This window comes from Gopherus flavomarginatus, chromosome 3 (assembly GCF_025201925.1).
Source record: "Gopherus flavomarginatus isolate rGopFla2 chromosome 3, rGopFla2.mat.asm, whole genome shotgun sequence".
In the NCBI taxonomy this organism is placed as follows: domain Eukaryota; kingdom Metazoa; phylum Chordata; order Testudines; family Testudinidae; genus Gopherus; species Gopherus flavomarginatus.
Genome location: NC_066619.1, coordinates 91,322,763 through 91,344,383, shown reverse-complemented (window position 1 = coordinate 91,344,383; position 21,621 = coordinate 91,322,763). Strand labels below are relative to the sequence as shown.

Sequence of the window (21,621 nt, the reverse complement as noted above, 5' to 3'; positions counted from 1 at the left end):
AGGCAACATGTGGAGTAACTAATTCTTGTCCAGGCTCATAATTCCAGGAAAGTTAAATGGTGCATCACTAGTACTGAATATCACTTCCCTCCCTCTTCCTTACAGGCTCCACATATGATATGAATTTTGAACAATCAGAAGAAAACGTTCACTATATTATGTCCTATACATTTGTAGTAGAAATCAGCTCCATAGGTCTTCTAGGTTGTAATGATTTTCAGCATGTAAAAACTAGATTCCCTATGAATTAATCAGAAAGAAATCAAACAATACACATCTGCAAAACAGCTTGTTCTCTCATGGGATGAAACTTAGCTGTAAGCTACGGTGAATAGGACTTGTTCCAGGGATAAATGCTACCCAATAAGGATCTGGATATGAATAGATTACTTGATCATCCTCCTCCTCGATGGATTCCATACATTTTTATTCAATTTTATAACATATCCTGTGACAAACTACAAAATACATCAAGAGTGAAAATAGTTTGCAAGCCTGCAAGTACTGGATGTCAAAGGAATTCCAAATGTAAATAAAACCAGTGAAACAAAGAGTGACAAAACTTGTTCAAACATTGCACTTATGGTTTTATAAGTATTTAGAACATTTCACTGTAAGCTGGCATGCAAACTCACCAACTGGGGAAGGAAAAATAAAGTTCCAACTACAGGTCTCTTCACATCCCTTTCTTCAGGTCTTGCTTTATTTCCAAAAAAGCCCCAACCAACTCAAAATCAGAACAAATCAACTCAAATTACTGGGTAATAGACACCAAACACCTTTCCAGCTCAGCCAACTTGGAGGATACAGGACACATCCATCCCCTATGACAGCCCCTTCTGTATCAGCTTCCCTTTTCCTTTTATAACCCCATCAGATCACCTAATCTGATGGGAATCTGGTAATCCTTTACATGCTGAAGACACCTTTATACTTTGGCACACTCATAAAATGCTCTAAGAATCTGGAAACAAAAATCTTGACAATTGCAGCAGAAAAGAAATTCTGTTATAATACTGAGGCCCAGAACTACATGAGGAGATACTTATGCCTGCACAGACTTCAGTGGAACAGTGTACAGGCTTAAGAGTCTTCCTGCATACAACATCCAGCAGAATTGGAGTCATAACTATTAGCTTTCCTCTAGTGTTCAGTTTTCCTTGAGAGTAATGAAGCATTCCATGTTTGGTATTTATTGGTCACAGACCTATAAAAAAAAGTTTCTTTACCTGAAGCACAAATAATTCCTCTAGCTGTTTAAGGTAATAATGTTTGGCACTATCATTCAATCAAAATAACAAGTACCTTTTAATACTTCACCAAAATTAGTTCTAAGTCCTGTTAACTGATGATCAATGAGGACCTCTATAGAGTCATTTTGATTAGTCAAATAGTAAAACAAAAAAAAATTAGACAAGAAATAGTGTCCAGAACTATACTTCAATATCTGTTCTCCTTCATGAATACATTACAGGACTGTAATTTTTTTTGAGAACTGAAGTGGTAAGGTGTTATGGAAGCAGCTATACTCTACCATCCCCCTTTCTACTCAATTCCACCTTTCAAATGCCCATGTCTTGCCCCATCCTTTCTACTTACACCAGTTGTGGGTGGGTGTCAGTCAGGTGAAGCTAGTGTAGGAGGAAACAAAGCATTCCCATATTCAAGAGAAAGTCTCTAATGTCTATTTCTGGCTGTTTTTAAAGCCACTTAGCTCTGTGTAACCTTAGATGACTAGGAAACCTGGTTCACAATCTCTTAATGAAGCCAAACAAATAACTTTATTAGTTGTGACCTGGGAAGTCAACCTCCTCTAGGGCTAAGATAAAATGCAAACTCAGTGATGTCTCAGATAGAATATCTTAAACAAAAAATGAAATCAATACAAATTATGTTGAATTATATGCGGTTGTTTTCTAGTGTGCACCATAGGGATTAATCTGGAACCACAAAAGCTATATCACTTACAGCCACAAATCTGATTCAAAATGCAATCCCACAAAGAGCTTTATCCTCTTATCTATCAAACTCTGCTAGAAATATATTAATCAAAGTTTGTTGCTAATGAATTTGAGATAGAAGTGATGCAACTGTGAAGGGAAATTTATTATGCAGTTTGTAATTTACACTCTACCAAAAATTCCTTTAGAGTTCATTTCCAGACAAAAATTCTTTGGAATATTACTTAGGCCTACTGTATATGCTCAAGATAATTAAATGATTTCTCTAAGGCTCCCTTTGCCAAATACATGTGGCACAGAGCAGGATACGTCAATTTCAAAATATAAAATTCATTTTGTATGATGAATTTGCTGAGAGTAAAAACATGTCGAGCCCAGGAAAAGTGCTTCAACAAGGTGTAAAGGACTATCATGGAGAATTGTTTGCAGTGCTGTTATTGCCACCATGTTGGGCCCAGGATATTAGAGAGACAAGGTGGGTGAGGTAATATTTTACTGGACCAACTTCTGTTTAAGCTTTCAAGCTTATCCAGAGCTCTTCTTCAGGTCCTGGTCTCTTATTACTGAGAAGTAATCCAGATCACAGTCTGAGGCAATCAGTTCCATGGAAGAGGGCCAACAATTGACAGGCAACAGACTTCCTACTGAGGGTTCCCAGGGGGTGAGGTATGTATGATTGAAGGCAGGAGTGGCGTTTTCCAGTGGAGCACATGGCAGAGAGATGTCTATTTGAGAGTAGGAGCTGCTCTAGTTAGGTGGGGGCTGACAATTGCCATATATAAGGAGGATATGGAGGAGAGTGAGAGCAGGAGGGACTATGCTAATAAAACACACTGACAAACCACAGATACACCAGAAGAGGTGAGATCTGACAAGACTTTTGTTTGTTTTGAAAGATCTGTAACCACTGAGTGTTTTAAAAGTAAAGTTTCTGTGGTTAAGACATTCCTTTGCTAAGTCTGTGTTCCTTGCTCCACCTGCAATGCGTCCCAGAAGGAATTAAACTAGAAGGCTGGAGTGCCCACAGCCTAAGTGAACCTCTGAGGGACCACGTGTAAGCAGCAACTGGAGAGGGACTCAGTAGGTCACAGACACTGATTTGGGGGGTCTAGGGCAGCTGGATGGTGGTTCCCCACATCCCAAAGAAAGGTAAGAAACAATGTCTGATCCTGGGAGTGTGGCCTGTAGATCTTGAGCTAGAAACAGTGAATACACTCTACTCAGATGCAGTTGGCTTGGAAGCAAGTGGGACTCTGAAATTGGGACCATATGCAACAGACTGGTACTCATACAATGAGGAACCTGTAACATATGAAAACAGTTATGGTATCTAATAGTACCAGTATGGTTAAAACAATCAATATTTCCACTGAAAAGAATTTCAAGGAATAATTTGGCTGTGAAAATTTGTTCTGGGATAAAAGAAAATAGAGAATAGAGAGTTTTTGACAGTTCTGGTAATATCTGATTTTTTTAATTTAAATTTTCTAGAGTAACTAGTGATTTTAGGGGCACAACCTGAGACACCTTAAAGGAGTTTAATTTGCAGAAGGCTAGTACACAGCACATTCTGAAGTCAGGACTCTTTCTGAAAATCAGGCACCCAAAAACTTAGGCAAAGTCAGTAGTGATTCTTGAACATTTAGGGACAAAAGTTTAAGAATATTATTGACTAAAACCTTATTGGGGGGAGGGGGGAGAACAGACAACTACATCATTTAATTTAGAAAAGTAGGTTTCAGGAAAAATATAATTTTAAGAACAGAAATAGACCATTAAAACCATCTAGTTTGTCCTTCTGCATAGCACTGCTCACAGAATTTCACCCAGTGTTTTCACTCAGAACTGCTTTGTGGTTCAGAACTCCTGCTCACTTTTAAAAATCAGATCCTAAAGCTCTGTCACAGGGATGGATCTACCTGTTTTGGGCAACTATGACATTTATTTCAGGCTTTTATGTGCCATATCCTCAACTGGTGTAAATCAATATAGCTTCATTGAAGTTAATGGAGCTACACCTATTTACATCAGCTGAGGTTCTAGTCCATATACATATGCATCTTTCTGCCAACAATCAGCTCTGACCATTTGTTCCATACATTCTATACCGAAAGCATAGGCCATAAGTGACGCTTTGCATATCCCTGAAGTTCTCTATTTAGATTTATTTTAAAATACATCCACCTGGAACTCTAGGAACAAGTATAAAATATTAGGGCTATTGATTAATTGCAGTTAACTCACGCAATTAACTAAAAAAATTAATCGTGATTAATTGCACTGTCAAACAATAGAATACCAATTGAAATTTAATAAATATTTTGGATGTTTTCTACGTTTTCAAATATATTGATTTCAATTACAACGTAGAATACAGAGTGTAAGTGCTCACTTTATTTTTATTACAAATATTTGGACTGTAAAAACAAAATAAATAGTATTTGTCAATTCATCTAATATAAGTACTATAGTGCAATCTCTATCATGAAAGTTGAACTTACAAGTGTAGAATTATGTACAAAAAAATAACTGCACTCAAAAATAAAACAAAACTTTAGAGCCTACAAGTCCAATCAATTCTACTTCAGCCAATTACTAAGACAAACAAGTATGGTTAAAAGTTGCAGGAAATACTGCTGCCCGCTTCTTGTTTATAATGTCATCTGAAAGTGAGAACAGGTGTTCACATGGCACTTTTGTAGGTGGTGTTGCAAGGTATTTACACATCAGATATACTAAACATTTGTATGCCCCTTCATTCTTCGGCAACCATTGCAGAGGACATGATTCCATACTGATGATGCTCGTTAAAAAAAAAAAAAGCATTAATTACATTTGTGACTGAATTTACTGGGGGAGAATTGTATGTCTCCTGTTCTGTTTTACCTGCATTCTGCCATATATTTCGTCTCAGATGATGAACCAGCATGTTTGTTTTAAGAACACTTTCACAGCAGATTTGACAAAATGCAAAGAAGGTACCAAGGTGAGACTTCTAAAAATAGCTATAGCACTCGACCCAAGGTTTAAAAATCTGAAGTGCCGTCCAAAATCTGAGAGGGACGAGGTGTGGAGCATGCTTGCAGAAGACTTAAAAGAACAACACTCGGATATGGAAACTACAGAACCTGAACCACCAAAAAAGAAAATCATCCTTCTGCTGGTGGCATCTGACTCAGATGATGAAAATGAGCATGCATTGGTCTGCTCTACTTTGTATCATTATCGAGCAGAATCCATCATCAGCATGGACATATGTCCTCTGGAATGGTGGTTGAAGCATGAAGGGACATGCACTAAATATTCACATCTGGCACGTAAGGCTACAACAGTGCCATGTGAACGCCTGTTTTCACTTTCAGGTGACACTGTAAACAAGAAGCGGGCTGCAGTATCTCCTGCAAATTTTAACCAAACTTCTTTGTCTGAGTGATTGGCTGAAGTAGAATTGAGTGGACTTGTAGGCTCTGAAGTTTTATGTTTTATTTTTGAGTGCAGTTATTTTTTGTTCATAATTCTACATTTGTAAGTTCAACTTTCATGATAAAGAGATTGCACTACAGTACTTGTATTACATGAACTGAAAAATACGATTTCTTTTGTTTTTACAGTACAAATACTTGTAATCAAAAATAAAGTGAGCACTGTACACTCTGTATTCTGTGTTGTAATCGAAATATATTTGAAAATGTAGAAAACATTGAAAAATATTTAAATGAATGGTATTGTATTATTGTTTAACAGCACAATGAACCGCAATTTTTTTAAATTGCTTGACAACCCTATAAAATATTAAACATATTATAACCAATGTACAAAATATCAAATCCTCTCAAATCAGGACTCTGTCCACACTATAAGAACCCACTCAGTTTTTCCCCAAAAAACCTGTGAAAAGAGGAGTTTTGCAGAGTGACCTGAAGATCAACAAATTTAGTCTCTGAAACAGCAGCGGGGGAAGCAAGTTCCAGAGTTGAGCTCCCTTCACTGAAAATGCCTAAATCACTTTTCATTTAAATCAGGATGTTAGCTTGAGTGCCTCAGCTGACCTCAGTGTTATTGTATCACATAAGTCTGCTGTAAAGAACAAAACCTAACTGCATTCAGTCATCCATACACCTCTTATCAGTTCCATACAGGGAGACACCACCTCACCCTGTGTTACAAGGCAGACCCTAAGCTGCGAACCATTTAACACCTTGTTAGCCTATTTTGAAGGTTGTCAGCCAATGTATGTAGGTTACACACACACACACACAATGCATTAATATGTATTATGCCCATTGTATTATAATGAGTGTGGGGGGGAGGGGGGCGGGTAATCATGCTAAACTGTACTGTGATTATTCTTGCACTCTTAAGCTAAGGCATACATCCTACGATGCCCAGGGACAAGAATAGCTTAAGCAAATACAACACCTGTCAAAAACTAGATGGACTAGTCTTAAGGTGCAACATCGTGTACATATGAATAATATAAATGTATGAATGTTCTCTGTTAGGGAGTAACTTCATGCCTTTCAGCATTTGGAATTTAATATTCAAACAAAAGATCAGAAAGTACAGGGAGGCACCAAAGACAAAACTGGCACAATCTGGCCAATTAAACGTTAAGCATGGTGAACAGCGTTCTGTAACTTGTAAACAGCCATCTATAAAATGTCGAGTTTAAGGGGGCTTTTGGGAAGCACATCTTCTGTGTAAGGTGAATCAAACCTACTGTGAGACTGCCTCCTGGGAAGGACTGGTAATGGATTAAAACTCTTTCCTGTACTGTATTACTTTATCTTTAGCCAAAAAATCTGGCTGAGTTTCGTTATTTAGTCTCTTGAACATTCTTAATATTGAACCACAAGGTATAGTCAATTAGTTGGCTATGACTTTTTGTCATTTAAAGCTAAATGAAGTTAGAAAAATGCAAGGTTTTAAAAGAACTTTCCTTTCTCCACTTTTCTTACCATGCATATCTTGAGAATAGTTATTTTGTAATCAATGGCTGCTTTCATTTGACTCATGTTTTTCTATATCATTTTAGTTCATTTCAGTTCCTCTTCTGATTAGTATTTGCTATATCTAAAACAAAGCATGTGTGTTCTCTCAGTTAAATCGCCTCCCACAACTCCTGGAGTGAGCAGACAAATTGCCCCATTGTAGAACTGATAAATGAAATTGTTTTTAATAGTTCACTTTATTAATGTAACTTCTGTTCACCATTCACTACACTTGCCTACACTGTAACTTCTGTTCCATATTCTAATTCAAACCCCATTTTAAAACACTCACTCCGGGTATGTCTACATCTACAATTTTGCAGCGCTGGTTGTTACAGCTGTATTAGTACAGCTGTATAGGGCCAGCGCTGCAGAGTGGCCACACTTACAGCAACCAGCGCTGCAAGTGGTGTTAGATGTGGCCACACTGCAGCGCTGTTGGGCGGCTTGCAGGGGGGTTCGGGGAACATGAGATCAAACCGCGGGGAAGGAGACCTGCTTGCAAGGGGGTTCGGGGAACACCGGAGCAAACCGCGGGGAAGGAGACCTGCTTCCCCGCGGTTTGCTCTCGCGTTCCCCGAACCCCCTTGCAAGCAGGTCTCCTTCCCCGCGGTTTGCTCCGGTGTTCCCCGAACCCCCCTGCAAGCAGGTCTCCTTCCCCGCGGCTTGCTCCGGTGTTCCCCGAACCCCCCTGCAAGCAGGTCTCCTTCCCCGCGGTTTGCTCCGGTGTTCCCCGAACCCCCCTGCAAGCAGGTCTCCTTCCCCGCAGTTTGCAGGGGGGTTTGGGGAACGCGAGAGCAAACCGCAGGGAAGGAGACCTGCTTGCGGGGGGGTTTGGGGAACGCGAGAGCAAACCGCAGGGAAGGAGACCTGCTTGCGGGGGGGTTCGGGGAACGTGAGAGCAAACCGCAGGGAAGGAGACCTGCTTGATTACCAGAGAGGCTTCCTCAGGTATGCTGGGATACCTGCTTATTCCACGGAGGTCAAGAAAAACGCTGGTGAGTGTCTACACCTGATGACCAGCGCTGGATCACCAGCGCTGGATCCTCTACACCCGAGGTTCGACCGGGTGTACGACCAGCGCTGCAAACAGGGAGTTGCAGCGCTGGTAATGCCCTGCAGATGTGTACACTTCCTAAGTTGCAGCGCTGTAACCCCCTCACCAGCGCTGCAACTTTGTGGTGTAGACAAGGCCTCCATTTTGTAAAAGCTTCCTCCAACCTTCATTTTTGCAAACCCTGCTGTAATCTTATTAGTTTAGTTTAGATGTGTGAATGAGGTATGTATGGATGACGGAATTAACCTCCAGCCCCAGCCTGTCCTGATGAGATAAAGTTCAAATACCAACGGCTGAAGACCTAGACAACAGCCCTAAACAAAGTAAGAAGCATCCACCCTAAAAAGAAAAGGACAACAGAACAACAGAAGGAATATCAAAGCCAGGTTCAAGGCTGAAAGTCACGCCTACAATTGATGGGTGATCAATCTAAACCCAGAGGCAGCGTGACACAGCAAGACCTATAGACTTTGAATCCAAACGAAAAGCCTATAAAAAAGAAGGGTGAGATGAGAGACTCTGGGTAACATTCTGCTGCCAACATGGAAGGACATCAGTGTCTGTCCAACAGAGATCCAGCTTGTCCTTGTGCCTGGCTTTCCTGGCCAGTTAGCCGCCACAAGCTACAAACCCAAGCTGCAAAATCAAACCATGAACTTAAGGTATCTTCAGGACTGGTAACTATGCAGCAGCTGCAGAACATCCGATGGGTATGTGTGTAGGTATTAGGTATAATGTGTGTGTATAAGAATTAAGATATTAGTTATTAGTCATAAATCAAATTGTTATCATAATAAATGTGGCATCTTTGCCTTGTCCCCTTTAATAAGATCCTGCTGGTTTTTACTGGTCTAATATAATTGGTACAACACCATAACACCCTGCGAGTGCAAGTGTAGAGCAACAGAGTTGTGTTGCTATACATTTTGCAATATGCACCCAGATAACTGTGTTGCTTGTCACAGTCAGATACAGAGCCAGTGCAGGTGGTACTCCTTGGGGAATTCTGCACAGAATTGATGTCCCCCACAGATTTCTTTGCTTTCCCGCAGAAAAATGCCTTTCTGATTGGAAAGCAAAAGGAAGCCACAAGAGCGGTCATGTGACACCCACCCCCACCCCCCAGCAGTATGTTTTGGGTGCCCAAGGCAGCGGGTAGAGAGGTAAATCACTGTGGGGCAGGGGGCAGGACTGGGACTCTTACCCTGTGCCAGCTCCTCAGTTACAGGGGGAGGGAATCACTCCACAGGGAGTTGCTCCCCCATCTGCCCAACCCCTGTGCATACAGACCCCTCTCACACCCAGACCCTCCCGTCAAGTCTCACCTCCTCTGCACTCAGAACCTCTCTGATGAGCCCCATTTCCCCTGCACCTGGACCACCCTGACAAGCCACCCGCACCCTTACCACACCAAGCCCCAACCAGCTGCATCTGGATCCCCACCCCACTGAGCTCCACTCCCCCAGCATCTGGTCCCCACAACTGAGCCCTCCACACCCAGACCCCCTGCCGAGCTCTATTCCCCACCCCCCACACCCAGACACTCCTTTTGCTAAGCCCTAACCACCTTCACCTGGACCCCCTTGCAGAGTCCCATTACCATGGCACCCAGAACCCCGCAAGAAGCCCCTGTGCATCCAGATCCACTCCACACGTGGATCCCCTACTGAGCCTCGCGCACTCAGATTGCCCCACACAGAACCCTTTCAACCCATACCTGGATCCCCCCCCATTAAGCTCCTCCATGCTTGGATCCTGCCTTGCTAAGCCTGCCTGCCCGCACCTGGGACACAGGGGCAGGGCTCTAGGGTATTTCTGGGGCAGGCCCGGTCCTTGCGCTGTGTCAGGGTTGGGTGCAGCTTCACTGCTGAGTCCATGTCCTGGGGGAAGCTACAGAGTGATCTCCCACCTCTGCGCAATCAGTGGCCCGTGCTCCCCAATGCTATGCGGGAGCCTCCACATTTTTTTGACAAATAAAACGTGCAGAATTTTACAAAATTTTAAAATATTGTGTGCAGAATTTTTATTTTTTTAGTGCAGAATGCTCACAGGAATAAGGTGGAGGAAGTGACAGTACATTACATGGGGTCACATACTCATAAATTAGACTATCATGGGTTAACTAACCCTGCAATTTTTTACCCCATGCTTAACATGCAGTGAAAACATATGCAAAGAATCATTTCAGATATTTTAGAGGTTACAGCCAACACACTCAATTGCACTTTTAATCTCCTGAAAATCTTACAAGATGTTTTCTGTAGAAATTATGTCAGTTATAAATAGAGCGACCACTTAAAATTAAATAGAATAAATAAAGGCATCTCAAACATAAAAACATTACTGTTTCATTTTATTGAAGCGGTTTATCTTTCTTTAATTATCTCCTGATTTAAATGCACTCTGTTCAAAGGAAAGTAAACCTCAAACTTCTAACAGGTTGTATGTATGGATGTAACTGCACAATAACTAGAAACTGACAGACTGTAAATATCATTTGCCACTCTGTGGGTTTACATGGACAAAGACTAAATGACCTTTCCAGTGACCTACTGTTCTAATGTGTTTTGTAGCTGCAATTAACTCTACTCTTCAGGTCATGCAATTGTGTCCTAACCCTTTCTCTGTGTTACACAATTAAGCAAACATCATGGAAGATATGATTTATACTGCTTCTGTAAATTTAAAATCTTATTAAGTTTAAATTGTTTAAACAAACAGGTACTGTATTTTGTTGAAAATAATATGCAGTCCTCCACTGGCTTGATCTGCAAAGGGAGGTTGAGGAGGGCAGCCGGTTTCCATCAAAAGGATGAATTCCCTCCCTCCTCACCAGCCTGCAAGAGATCTTGATGGCACAGAAAAGGCATTGTGCACTAGCCAGGAAGACACTGAACTTCTGTGGCTTCTCACCTTGCTGACTACTTCTTTATTTGATCCTTATTCTCTTCCCTTTTTCTGTTTCTGACTTTTTGGATACTGCTATTACTGTTAATATTACGGTCATGCCTAGCGACCTCAACTGAAATCAAGGCCACGTCATGGTGGCCACTATACAAACAATACTGTATAAACAAATAGTCGCTAAATTTAATATTTAAATAGATAAGGCAGAATTATCCAGTGGAGCACGCTGCCTTTGTTCTCTTGTGTTCCCTCTACTCAGGGCCGGCTCTACAGTTTTCGCCGCCCCAAGCAGCACACCGAATTGCTGCTGTGGGCGGCGGCAGCAGTCCGTGTGCCCTTAGGGCGGCAGGCATGTTTCCGCAGTGGTGGCAATTTGGCGGCAGCTTCTATGTTTAGCTGAAGCCACCGTGGACAGCTAAACATAGAACCTGCTGCCAAATTGCCGCCGCCGCGGAAAAGTGCGTGCAGCCCTAAGGGCACACAGACTGCCCCGCTGTCCACGGCAGCAATTCGGCGCGCTGCTTGGGGGCAAAACAAAAGGGACTGCCGCCCCTTGCAGATTGCTGCCCCAGGCACCAGCTTGGAATGCTGATGCCTGAAGCCAGCCCTGCCTCTACTCTTGATCAGCACATACACTCCCATTGATTCAGATACCAACTACAGTGAATCCTGTGCAAGAAATTATATTAGGCAACCTCTTGTTTTAATAGACTATTCAGTACTGTTGGTGACACTGGAGTACAATTCTGCTTCATCTCAATTTGATGTTCACTCCCAGCTAATCACCAGTTTTTGTCAGTCCTAAGTAGTTGCACAAGAGAGATATTACGGCAGGTGAGTCTCAAACCAAATCTATTTCTTTCCCCCGTCTAGTCTGCCATCTCCAAATGTTTCTCAGACATCTTTTTTTGGACACCCCAGTACTACATCAAATTCACTCTCCCTGAAATTGAACACCCTTTTCTACTTATCACTCTTTTCTATCTCCCTTCTCTACCACTCTAGACAGCTTTGCTATCCCTCCTGCCTCTCACACTTGGAACCTCTATGTAATAGTCTTTGGTTTCTCCCTTTATCTTCTGCTAAGTCTTTTTACGTAAGCATATCAAGTTCGCCCTTCCTCTTCACTGTTCCCACTGCTAAAACCCTCAAGTATAACATGGTACTCTATCACCTTGCTAATATAGCATTCTTCCTGACCTGATCTTTTACATCTCTCTTCTCCGGTCTATTCACAATGGCACTACTAACGCCCTCTTCTGCTCCTGTCACCTGACACTCCTTGTTGTTTACTCTCTCTACTTTCTGCCTTCTATCTAGCTGGCCCCTAGAACAGTCTCCCATTCCCTGGGGACCAATCACCTCTCAACCCCTTCCGAATATCTCCCCGCAATAATCCTCCTTTTCTTTTCCTAATCTCTACTTGTTGTCAATGACCTAACATCCTTGGTCTCATCTACCTCAAACTGTAACCACTTTGAGTGAGCTCAGAGTAAGGTTTTACATTGCTTCTGCAGACTCATACTGTAGAACATCATGTATCTTATGATCTGTGGAATTGTTTAAAGCCATAAACAGGCAGGTGGCATGCTCAAACTGACCACTGGTCTAACCACTTCAAATCACAGTTAAGAAAAGCCTGTCCTTCCACTACCTGTCTTCAGTTTCTCTTTACCTCACTAAAGTACATAAATTCTCCAAATAAGAGAAAGGAGGGTCTGCTGGAATCGGAGAGGCAATATAATCAGAGAATACCAGTCGCTTTTAAGTTTGCCTCCTTTGTTCCTTCATATAACTAGCTTCAGATTCCACTATAAAATTAGCAAACAAATGAAATCATCAGTTAGTGGTTTAGTAATAGTAAACTGGTAAAAAATTGAAAGACTATCCCTCTTGAAATCATTGCCTTCACCTCAGGTGTCTAACATGTCTAGTCAGAGATGATCCTGCAACTATTGCAAAAAGCATTTTTTTAAAAAGTCCAAGTACTTTGAGATGCACCATTTTGATAGTTTGAATAGAAGTGAAACCTTAGATGGACTAAAAATATTGAAAATTACTACAAAACTATTAATAGCCTTTATATAACTTACTATTTATTTTATTTATTAAAAAGGCACCAATCAAAACAAGAGATGAAAAGCAATGTTTTGTGACAGCTTTTGCTTAGCAGGTGGAGAAAGACCATTAATGGGGAAAAGTATTCTTTAACTTGTGAGCCATACGCATACCTCCTAATAGTTTATTGCTTTAAATAATTCCATTGATTGTGAGGCACAGCATACAAACTCCTATAAGAAGGATCTGCAGAGAATATTTCACGAAGGAAAATGCATCTCAAAGCTACAGAGTACCAGACTACTCATAAATGCTTTTTCTTCACACATTTATTAACGTTTACTCAAAGTGACATCATTTACATGTCAAATTATACTGCAGTGATTTAAACTGGTTATAAGGTTATTGTTACTTTAGGATTGTGTAAGTACTGATTATTTTCAAACAAAACTACATTTTTACACAGAGTAAAACAAGAGAAGTTTCATAATACATGAACTAAACGCCACACGTACTTCCATATGAAAACCTCTTCCACGGATTTCTGTGCAACTGTGGGTAAAACATCACTTAACCCCTATGTTTCAGTTTACCCATCTGTAAAATGGTTGTAATTATAAAATATGTCCCTACCTCAAAGGGATATTGCAGGATTTAAACTGTAAAGCACTTTGAGACCCTTGAATAAAAACCACAAGGTAAGCAGCACTTACAGGTTATATAAGGTTTGGAAGTGAAACCATAGCCTGTTCTAGAGGTGGCAGTGGTGGAAAACTCCCCCTCCCCCGAAAATCATTCAGTGGGTGAAGTCAAGGAAGGGGCCATCATGGAGTCTTCCACCCCTTGTCAGGAGCTTTTTTGTGAGAAGAGGCAGTCTAGGAAATAGTATTTAGGAAGGTTATGTTACAGTTCATACACTCTCTCTCCCCTATCCATCTTGGCACCCAGCTGCAATCTGCAAGCTAAATTTTGACAGCTATCTCTGTGGCACTTCTCCCCAGAGTCAGCATTCAGACAGCATTAAGCAGTTTATGAAAGTGAGTGGCCTAATGGTCTATGGCAATGGGGTTCTTACTGTTTGGGACATGGCACATAGCTCTGAGACCTCTCCAGAGCTGCAGCTGAAAGGGGATCACAGGAAGAAGAAAGGAGTACACTCTGCTCAGAGGGAGCAAGTAATACTTTCAAAGAGTGAGAAACTGAAGACAGGCTGCAGAGAAGTCTGTGATGACCTTTTGTGGATTTAACTTGATTCCAGAGTGTGGCAAAAGGTCCAAATGTGCTCTACACCAAGGTTTCTCAACCTGTGGGTCGGGACCCAAAACAGGGTCACCACAATGTTTCCAAGGATCACATGGCAACTCCTGTCCCACAGAGCTGGCTGGGCTTCTTTCACAAAAGCTGCTTTCACAAAAGCTGTAATTAAATGTTAATATATTTCTGTTATAATTTCTTTTCATAAAAAAAGTATTGTTTGGGATAAAGCTGTCCAAAATATTTTCCTCTAAGCTGTAGCTAAGAATAGAAAGTTTGAGGAAACTCCATTTAGTGGTTTCTGAATTATGGGAAGATAAGAGATGGGGAAGACAGACATTTTAAAATAAAAAGAAATTAACCTAATCAAACTTCAGACTTTTCTTACCAAATTTTATTAGACAACCTCCAAAACTAGTTTGTCTCTAGTAATCCATGCTACAACTGGGGATGGGAGGAAGGAAGAATTTAAAAGCTAGTCTTTATTTATAATGGGCATAACTCAATGGGCATTTGCTAAGACTCTTAGCAAAGTCAGAATAGCATCTCACCCTGTGTGCCCTAATTAAGGGATGGAAGAACTGCACCTTTCCCCTACAGAGATTGTCAGGCACAGAATCTGTTATTATGGCCTTGTCTACACCACAAAGTTGTAGCGCTGGTGAGGGGGTTACAGCGCTGCAACTTAGGAGGTGTACACATCTGCAGGGCATTACCAGCGCTGCAACTCCCTGTTTGCAGTGCTGGCCGTACACCCGGTCGAACCTCAGGTGTAGAGGATCCAGCGCTGGTGATCCAGCGCTGGTCATCAGGTGTAGACACTCACCAGCGTTTTTCTTGACCTCCGTGGAATAAGCAGGTATCCCAGCATACCTGAGGAAGCCTCTCTGGTAATCAAGCAGGTCTCCTTCCCCGCGGTTTGCTCTCGCGTTCCCCGAACCCCCCCGCAAGCAGGTCTCCTTCCCTGCGGTTTGCTCTCGCGTTCCCCGAACCCCCCCGCAAGCAGGTCTCCTTCCCCGCGGTTTGCTCTCGTGCAGGTGCAAGCAGGTGCAAGCAGGTCTCCTTCCCCGCGGTTTGCAGGGGGGTTCGGGGAATGCGAGAGCAAACCGCGGGGAAGGAGACCTGCTTGCGGGGGGGTTCGGGGAACGCGAGAGCACACCGCGGGGAAGGAGACCTGCTTGCGGGGGGGTTTCGGGGAACGCGAGAGCACACCGCGGGGAAGGAGACCTGCTTGCGGGGGGGTTTCGGGGAACGCGAGAGCACACCGCGGGGAAGGAGACCTGCTTGCGGGGGAGTTCGGAGAACGCCAGAGCAAACCGCGGGGAAGGAGACCTGCTTGCGGGGGGGTTCGTGGAACGCGAGAGCAAACCGCGGGGAAGGAGACCTGCTTGCGGGGGGGTTCGGGGAACACCGGAGCAAACCGCGGGGCTGGATACCTGCTTGCGGGGGGGTTCGGGGAACGCGAGAGCAAACCGCGGGGAAGGAGACCTGCTTGCAGGGGGGTTCGGGGAACGCGAGAGCAAACCGCGGGGAAGGAGACCTGCTTGCAGGGGGGTTCGGGGAACACCGGAGCAAACCGCGGGGAAGGAGATCTGCTTGCAGGGGGGTTCGGGGAACACCGGAGCAAACCGCGGGGAAGGAGACCTGCTTGCAGGGGGGTTCGGGGAACACCGGAGCAAACCGCGGGGCTGGATACCTGCTTGCAGGGGGGTTTGGGGAACGCGAGAGCAAAGCGCAGGGAAGGAGACCTGCTTGCGGGGGGATTCGGAGAACACCAGAGCAAACCGCGGGGAAGGAGACCTGCTTCCCCGCGGTTGGCTCTCGCGTTCCCCGAACCCCCCGGCAAGCCGCCCAACAGCGCTGCAGTGTGGCCACATCTAACACCACTTGCAGCGCTGGTTGCTGTAAGTGTGGCCACTCTGCAGCGCTGGCCCTATACAGCTGTACTAATACAGCTGTAACAACCAGCGCTGCAAAACTGTAGATGTAGACATACCCTATGACGGTTTGCTTACAGAAAATTGCAAGCCTCTTATTGAAATATATTCAACAAGATTCTTCAAGTGACTGTCCCAATCCCAGGGACAGGAGGGAAAATCATTGGGAGGGAGAGGCGCAGATCAAGTTTCTATAGTTTCAAGTTTTTGCCACATTTTTGCTGTACTCTGCAATATTTTTGTTTAAAACTGAAAGCAAGTGTGTGTGTCTCTCTTGCAAAGAGAAACCAGCTCAATGTAAGCTATTGTAGTACTATTCTGGCAACCCAATCTTAGATGGAATTGTCTAGTGTCAAAACACAAAAACAGCAGAATTGTGAAGTTAACGTCCCTCATACTAATTCACTTCAATAAAATATCAATTATAGCACCTCCACTGAACCGTACAAACATTCCTAGGTTTTATCCATTAACACTTCCACACAGACCTCTTACTGATAGTAAACATTGATTGAAGAATACAGTCCCAAGATGAATTAGACTTATGGAACCAAATCCTCCACTGGGGTAAACTGGCACAGAAGTCAATGGAGCTGTACAAGTTTACACCAACAAATCTGGCTCATAATTACCAATTTGTTTTTTTTTGTTCTCTCAAGCTATCTGATATTCCAGTTTGCTTCAAATGGAGTCATCAGTTAAACCTATTTTTTAAAATGTGAAATAATAAAACCTTTCAACATTTAATAATGTACATGACACTTGTGACAATAACACATTCTAAACATTTTTAAAACCTTCATTTGTGTAAGCTTTTGCCTGATCTTTTAATGTTTTAGACACTGTATGGACAATTTATGTCTTTAGAAAGACAAATGCAATTCATTTCTTTTTTTTACCTTGTTACTTTACAGCTTGATTCAATCAACTCATTTTCAATGTCAAGGAGGCAAGAAGGCAGATTGAATTCCAGTGGAGAGGTCAGTCTTTTCAAACGCAGTAAGCCAACACAGAATTTGGCTCCCATCTCTTCCAGTTCTCGTGTCCCTATTTGTAACCCCTATGCATGAAATAAAAGGCAGATACACTCTATTAGCTTAACACTCTATTAGCTTATAACCACATTCCAGTATTCTTTGTTCTTTTTTAAAATAGTTTTCTCCAAATTAGCTGTGAAATGCAGACAAGAATTTTTACATAAATGCTTAGAAAGCAGTAATTTACAAAACTAAAAGGTTAATTTTCATCTTGGATAGAACGGCCATTTCTAGAAGACTTCAGTATCTCAGAGGTATATTCTGCTTTCTGTGCTGGAGCTTAATTCCCATCAATGCAAATGGGGGTTACACATGTTGCACTGAAGAGAGATCATAGATTCCTAAATCACAGTTTATCAGTCTTCTGTAATTCATTAATGGAAAGGAAGAACAGTTGAATATTAAGTCATTTTTCACAGAAACTGAATTTTACAGTATTTAAATTTTAATATAAAAGAATTTTTTTCAGGAAGTTCTGTCAGAATGAAAAAAAATGAGTATATTCTGGGTGTATAAAATTCAGTAAAATACACCAAATTTGTTTTAAAACTAACTTACAAAATTATTTCTTACCAAGAATAAATGAATACATAATTCATTTTAATAATTCATGAAGAATGAATAAAAACTACCATACTTCACTCTTTCATAGAGCAGTATTGCACAATTGCTAAACTTTGAAATTTTTCAGTCCAAAATTATTGCTACAGTGAATACTCTCTTGATTTCTAGGAAGTGATGGGCTCAAAAGTCTGCTTCAGTCAGCAAAGATTGTTTCATATGGATGTTGATGGAGCAAAGTACAGTTTAGTTTAGTTTAAAGGATGCAGGGAAATAAATGTCTGTTCTGCAATCTGATCCTTTGAATTTTTGCAATTGTTATTACATACAATTTTTACAATCAGGGCTTTGGAGCGGAGCCCAGAGCTGAAGCGCGGATCAGCTCCAGAGCAGTGGAGCTGCAGGTTTTTGCCTGGAGCCAGAGCGGAGCCAGAGCACAGCTCCAAAGCCCTGCTTATAATCATTATCGAGTTTCTCAAACCCAGGCTCAGCTGTCTGGAGGTAATTTTGGATGTGCAGAATCTGGGCTAGATGAAGTCTTACACTATATTCCGTTCTTTACAAATGTATATTATTTTTTCTTTCAAATGTGGCATTTAATGCGCTGGATGAATTTTTCTTTGCTATAACTAAGGTGGAGACTGCTTTGGATGAATAACCCTTTTTACTTTGTTGTTGGCACTCAGATTTCAAGCAACTGGTTTCAAGATACCAGGGGCCAGGAAGAGGATTGCCTTTGGCAGAGAAGAGTCTTCCTATAATGGTATGTTCACCAGGGGTTCCATTGCCATGTTCAGTACTGGAAAACAAGGGGCTCCTGGACCAGTCAGATAGTATTTCTAGGTCATGTGCTCTCCCTCCCACTTACACCGTTCTCAGAACCTTAGTCAGAATAGGCTGATGTAAAATACGAGCATCTTCAAGAGCTTAATTTGGGTGCCATTTATATAGAAGGACTTCTATTGTTCAAAGAATCTTTGCCTCCTCTTTAAAATCCTTCCATTTTCTGAGTTTGTATTATGACTCCCAGACCTTAAGAATTTTCTACCAATAATAGTGAAGCCATATTCCTGAGAGAGTGTTTATGATCTGTCAATTGTATTTGCCAGTATGAAAAGGAGCAATGTCTGCAGTTCAGATTAAATTACCTTTTTAGAATGTCTTGAAGTTACTGAAGGCAGGTAGTTTTCCTCTTGCTATTGCTTAAAAAACCATCTTACACAGTGGCTCTTTGAATAGCTTTCATCCAGAGCATTCAGACATGGTCATTAGTTGCTTTGCTTAGGCATTCGTTTTCCATGCCCAGATAACTCTAGCAATATCTGTGACCATGGATCTAGCTACACACTGCAGATAATTCACTGAATCAGCTAAAACAAGGTTGTCTCCAGACACGCTTCTCTCAAGAATTATTTCAACTTCAGATAAGAAAGCTTCAAATAAAATGGACAAGACTTCCTGACTGAGGATTCCACCTTCCTATTAGTGGGGTTTCAGAGTAAAAATTCATATTCTGATGGGATACCCATCTTCTTTACTAGGGAAGCTACTTCTGCATTATTCCTGGCAAGGATACTCCATCCTTTCCCTCAACACAGGACAGAATTTTTGAATGTGCCTCTTTAAGCTTTAATAGATACTCACACTTGAATTTGGTGATGCTTCTAAAGTTATGAGAGGAGGAAGATCATACTTTTCAGATATTTGAGGGAATGTGTCTGCCTTTCAGATATTTGAGGGAATGTGTCTGCCTTGGTCTGAGCTGTTAAGATCTTTCCTCTTTTTAGAAAGATAATTTCCTTTTTCAGCACTTGGATACATTTGGAGAATACATTGGGGATACATTTGGAGAATTTTCTATATGTTTCTACCATTACTTCATTCAACTGAAATCTTGATCGTGATGCTGCAGTCTATATGGTTTTATAAAAATATGCTAATGAGTCAATATAATGCAACTGGAATATGCTTCATACAAAAGGTTCCTTGTAAGGTATCATTACAAAGCTTATAATCTACTAGTGTGACCATCCTATTTGTATAAATGGACCACGCTTGTATCTGAAACTAGAAATATGAAATATAACTCTGAGGGCCTATTGTAATTATGCAAAGTGTGGGCCATTAATGGTGGTTTGAAATCTTGATGACTCCCATTAACCAGGACAATTGTCTGCAGATGACTGTGTTTTACCTGTAAGTCTTCCTGTTTACGTGTGCGCTGGCAAGTGGGCAATGAAGTCATGTGATCATGTCACCTGAACTGGTATCCATTCTTAACTTGGTGTCTTTTCATTGAGAAGGAAGGGGTGGGAACCCAGAAAGGGACAAAGGATTCCCGCCTTATGCAAAATATATATAAAGGGGTGGAACAGAACAAGGGGTGGAGCCATCATGAAGAGTCCCCTAGCTACCACCGGAGCTGGAACAAGAGCTGTACCAGGGGAAAGAATTGTGCCCAGTCCTGGAAGGTGTTCAGTCTGAAGGAAAAACTTACTGAAACATCTCTGAGGGTGAGATTATCTGTATTCAGTTTGATTAGACATAGATTTGCACATTTTATTTTATTTTGCTTGGTGACTTACTTTGTTCTGTCAGTTATTACTTGGAACCACTTAAAGTTTACCTTTCTGTATTTAATAAAATCACTTTTTACTTACTAATTAACTCAGAGTATGTATTGATACCTGGGGGAGCAAACAACTGTGCATCTCTCTCTATCAGTGTTATAGAGGGCAAACAATTTATGAGTTTACCCTGTATAAGCTTTATACCGGGTAAAACGGATTTATTTGAGTTTAGACCCCACTGGGAGTTGGGCATCTGAGTGTTAAAGCCAGGAACACTTCTGTTAGCTGCTTTCAGGTAAATCTGCAGCTTTGGCGCAAGTAATTCAGACCCTGGGTCTTTGCTAGAGCAGACGGGAGTGCCTGGCTCAGCAAGACAGGGTGCTGGAGTCCTGAGCTGGCAGGGAAGGGCAGGGGTAGAAGTAATCTTGGCACATTGGGTGGCAGCTCCCAAGAGGGAATTCTGTGATCCAACCTGTCACACTGACATCACTCGTTTCTGAGTAGAAGACAAGTTAGATGATGAACACACTTTTTGTACTTTTTCTTGGAAGACTTTTGCCTCTTTCTTGTTCTAATCAATTGATCTTAAGCTGCCAGATGAATCTCATTATTTCCTTCTCATTACGAGAGTGTGGGCATTTCTAGAGGGCCGGCATCCCAGATGTCCTCTTTGCCTTCATAGGAAGATGGAAATCTCTCTCATTGCACTGACTCCAAAGAAAAGATTATTGTGCAGGCATTTGATCTTCTTGGTTGGTTTGTAATAAGCATGAAGGTGTTTTCCTTTCTGGATAACTGATTTCTCAGTATGACTCAACTGGATAGATTTTCCATTTAATTTGTACTCTTTTTTTACCTGAGGACTGATCTGAGGTACTTTGGAAGTTAATTTTCTTAAGTTTCAGTTTGGCATCCCATACTTTACCTTATCTATTTAAAACGTATTCTGAAGATTTTTGGTCTGTGGGACTCCTGGATGCACTATTACCAATAGGAACACTAAGAGCATCCCCATCTCAGGACCACAGAAGGTAGTAAGGAAATAGTTTGGAACTAACCTATCATAGGGACACTTGTGTACCTAGTACGAAGTAGGAATTAATGTACTCTATATGGGCCTACTGAGAAGCCTGCTAAGGTGTGTGCTTTGTCAATAGGCCAAGAGAGCCTAGTTTGGTGTGCTGGAATAGGATAATTATACCTCACTGTCTACTGTCTTCCTTGTTTGCAGCCTTCTGGTCCGCCTGTTCAACATGGCTGAGGTCTGCTTGCAAACAGGAGAATCTAC

The 21,621-nt window shown here is 41.9% G+C and overlaps 1 protein-coding gene across 7 annotated transcripts in view; it reads right to left on the bottom strand.

The window, feature by feature from the left end:
- AGTPBP1 (ATP/GTP binding carboxypeptidase 1) overlaps positions 1–21,621 on the bottom strand; it is a 177,448-nt gene that overhangs the window by 31,379 nt on the left and 124,448 nt on the right. For all 7 annotated transcript variants that reach the window (XM_050945606.1, XM_050945609.1, XM_050945605.1 and 4 more), the window contains one exon: positions 17,065–17,225. In XM_050945606.1, the coding sequence (XP_050801563.1) occupies positions 17,065–17,225 (161 nt within the window). The remainder of the gene's footprint in view (positions 1–17,064; positions 17,226–21,621) is intronic.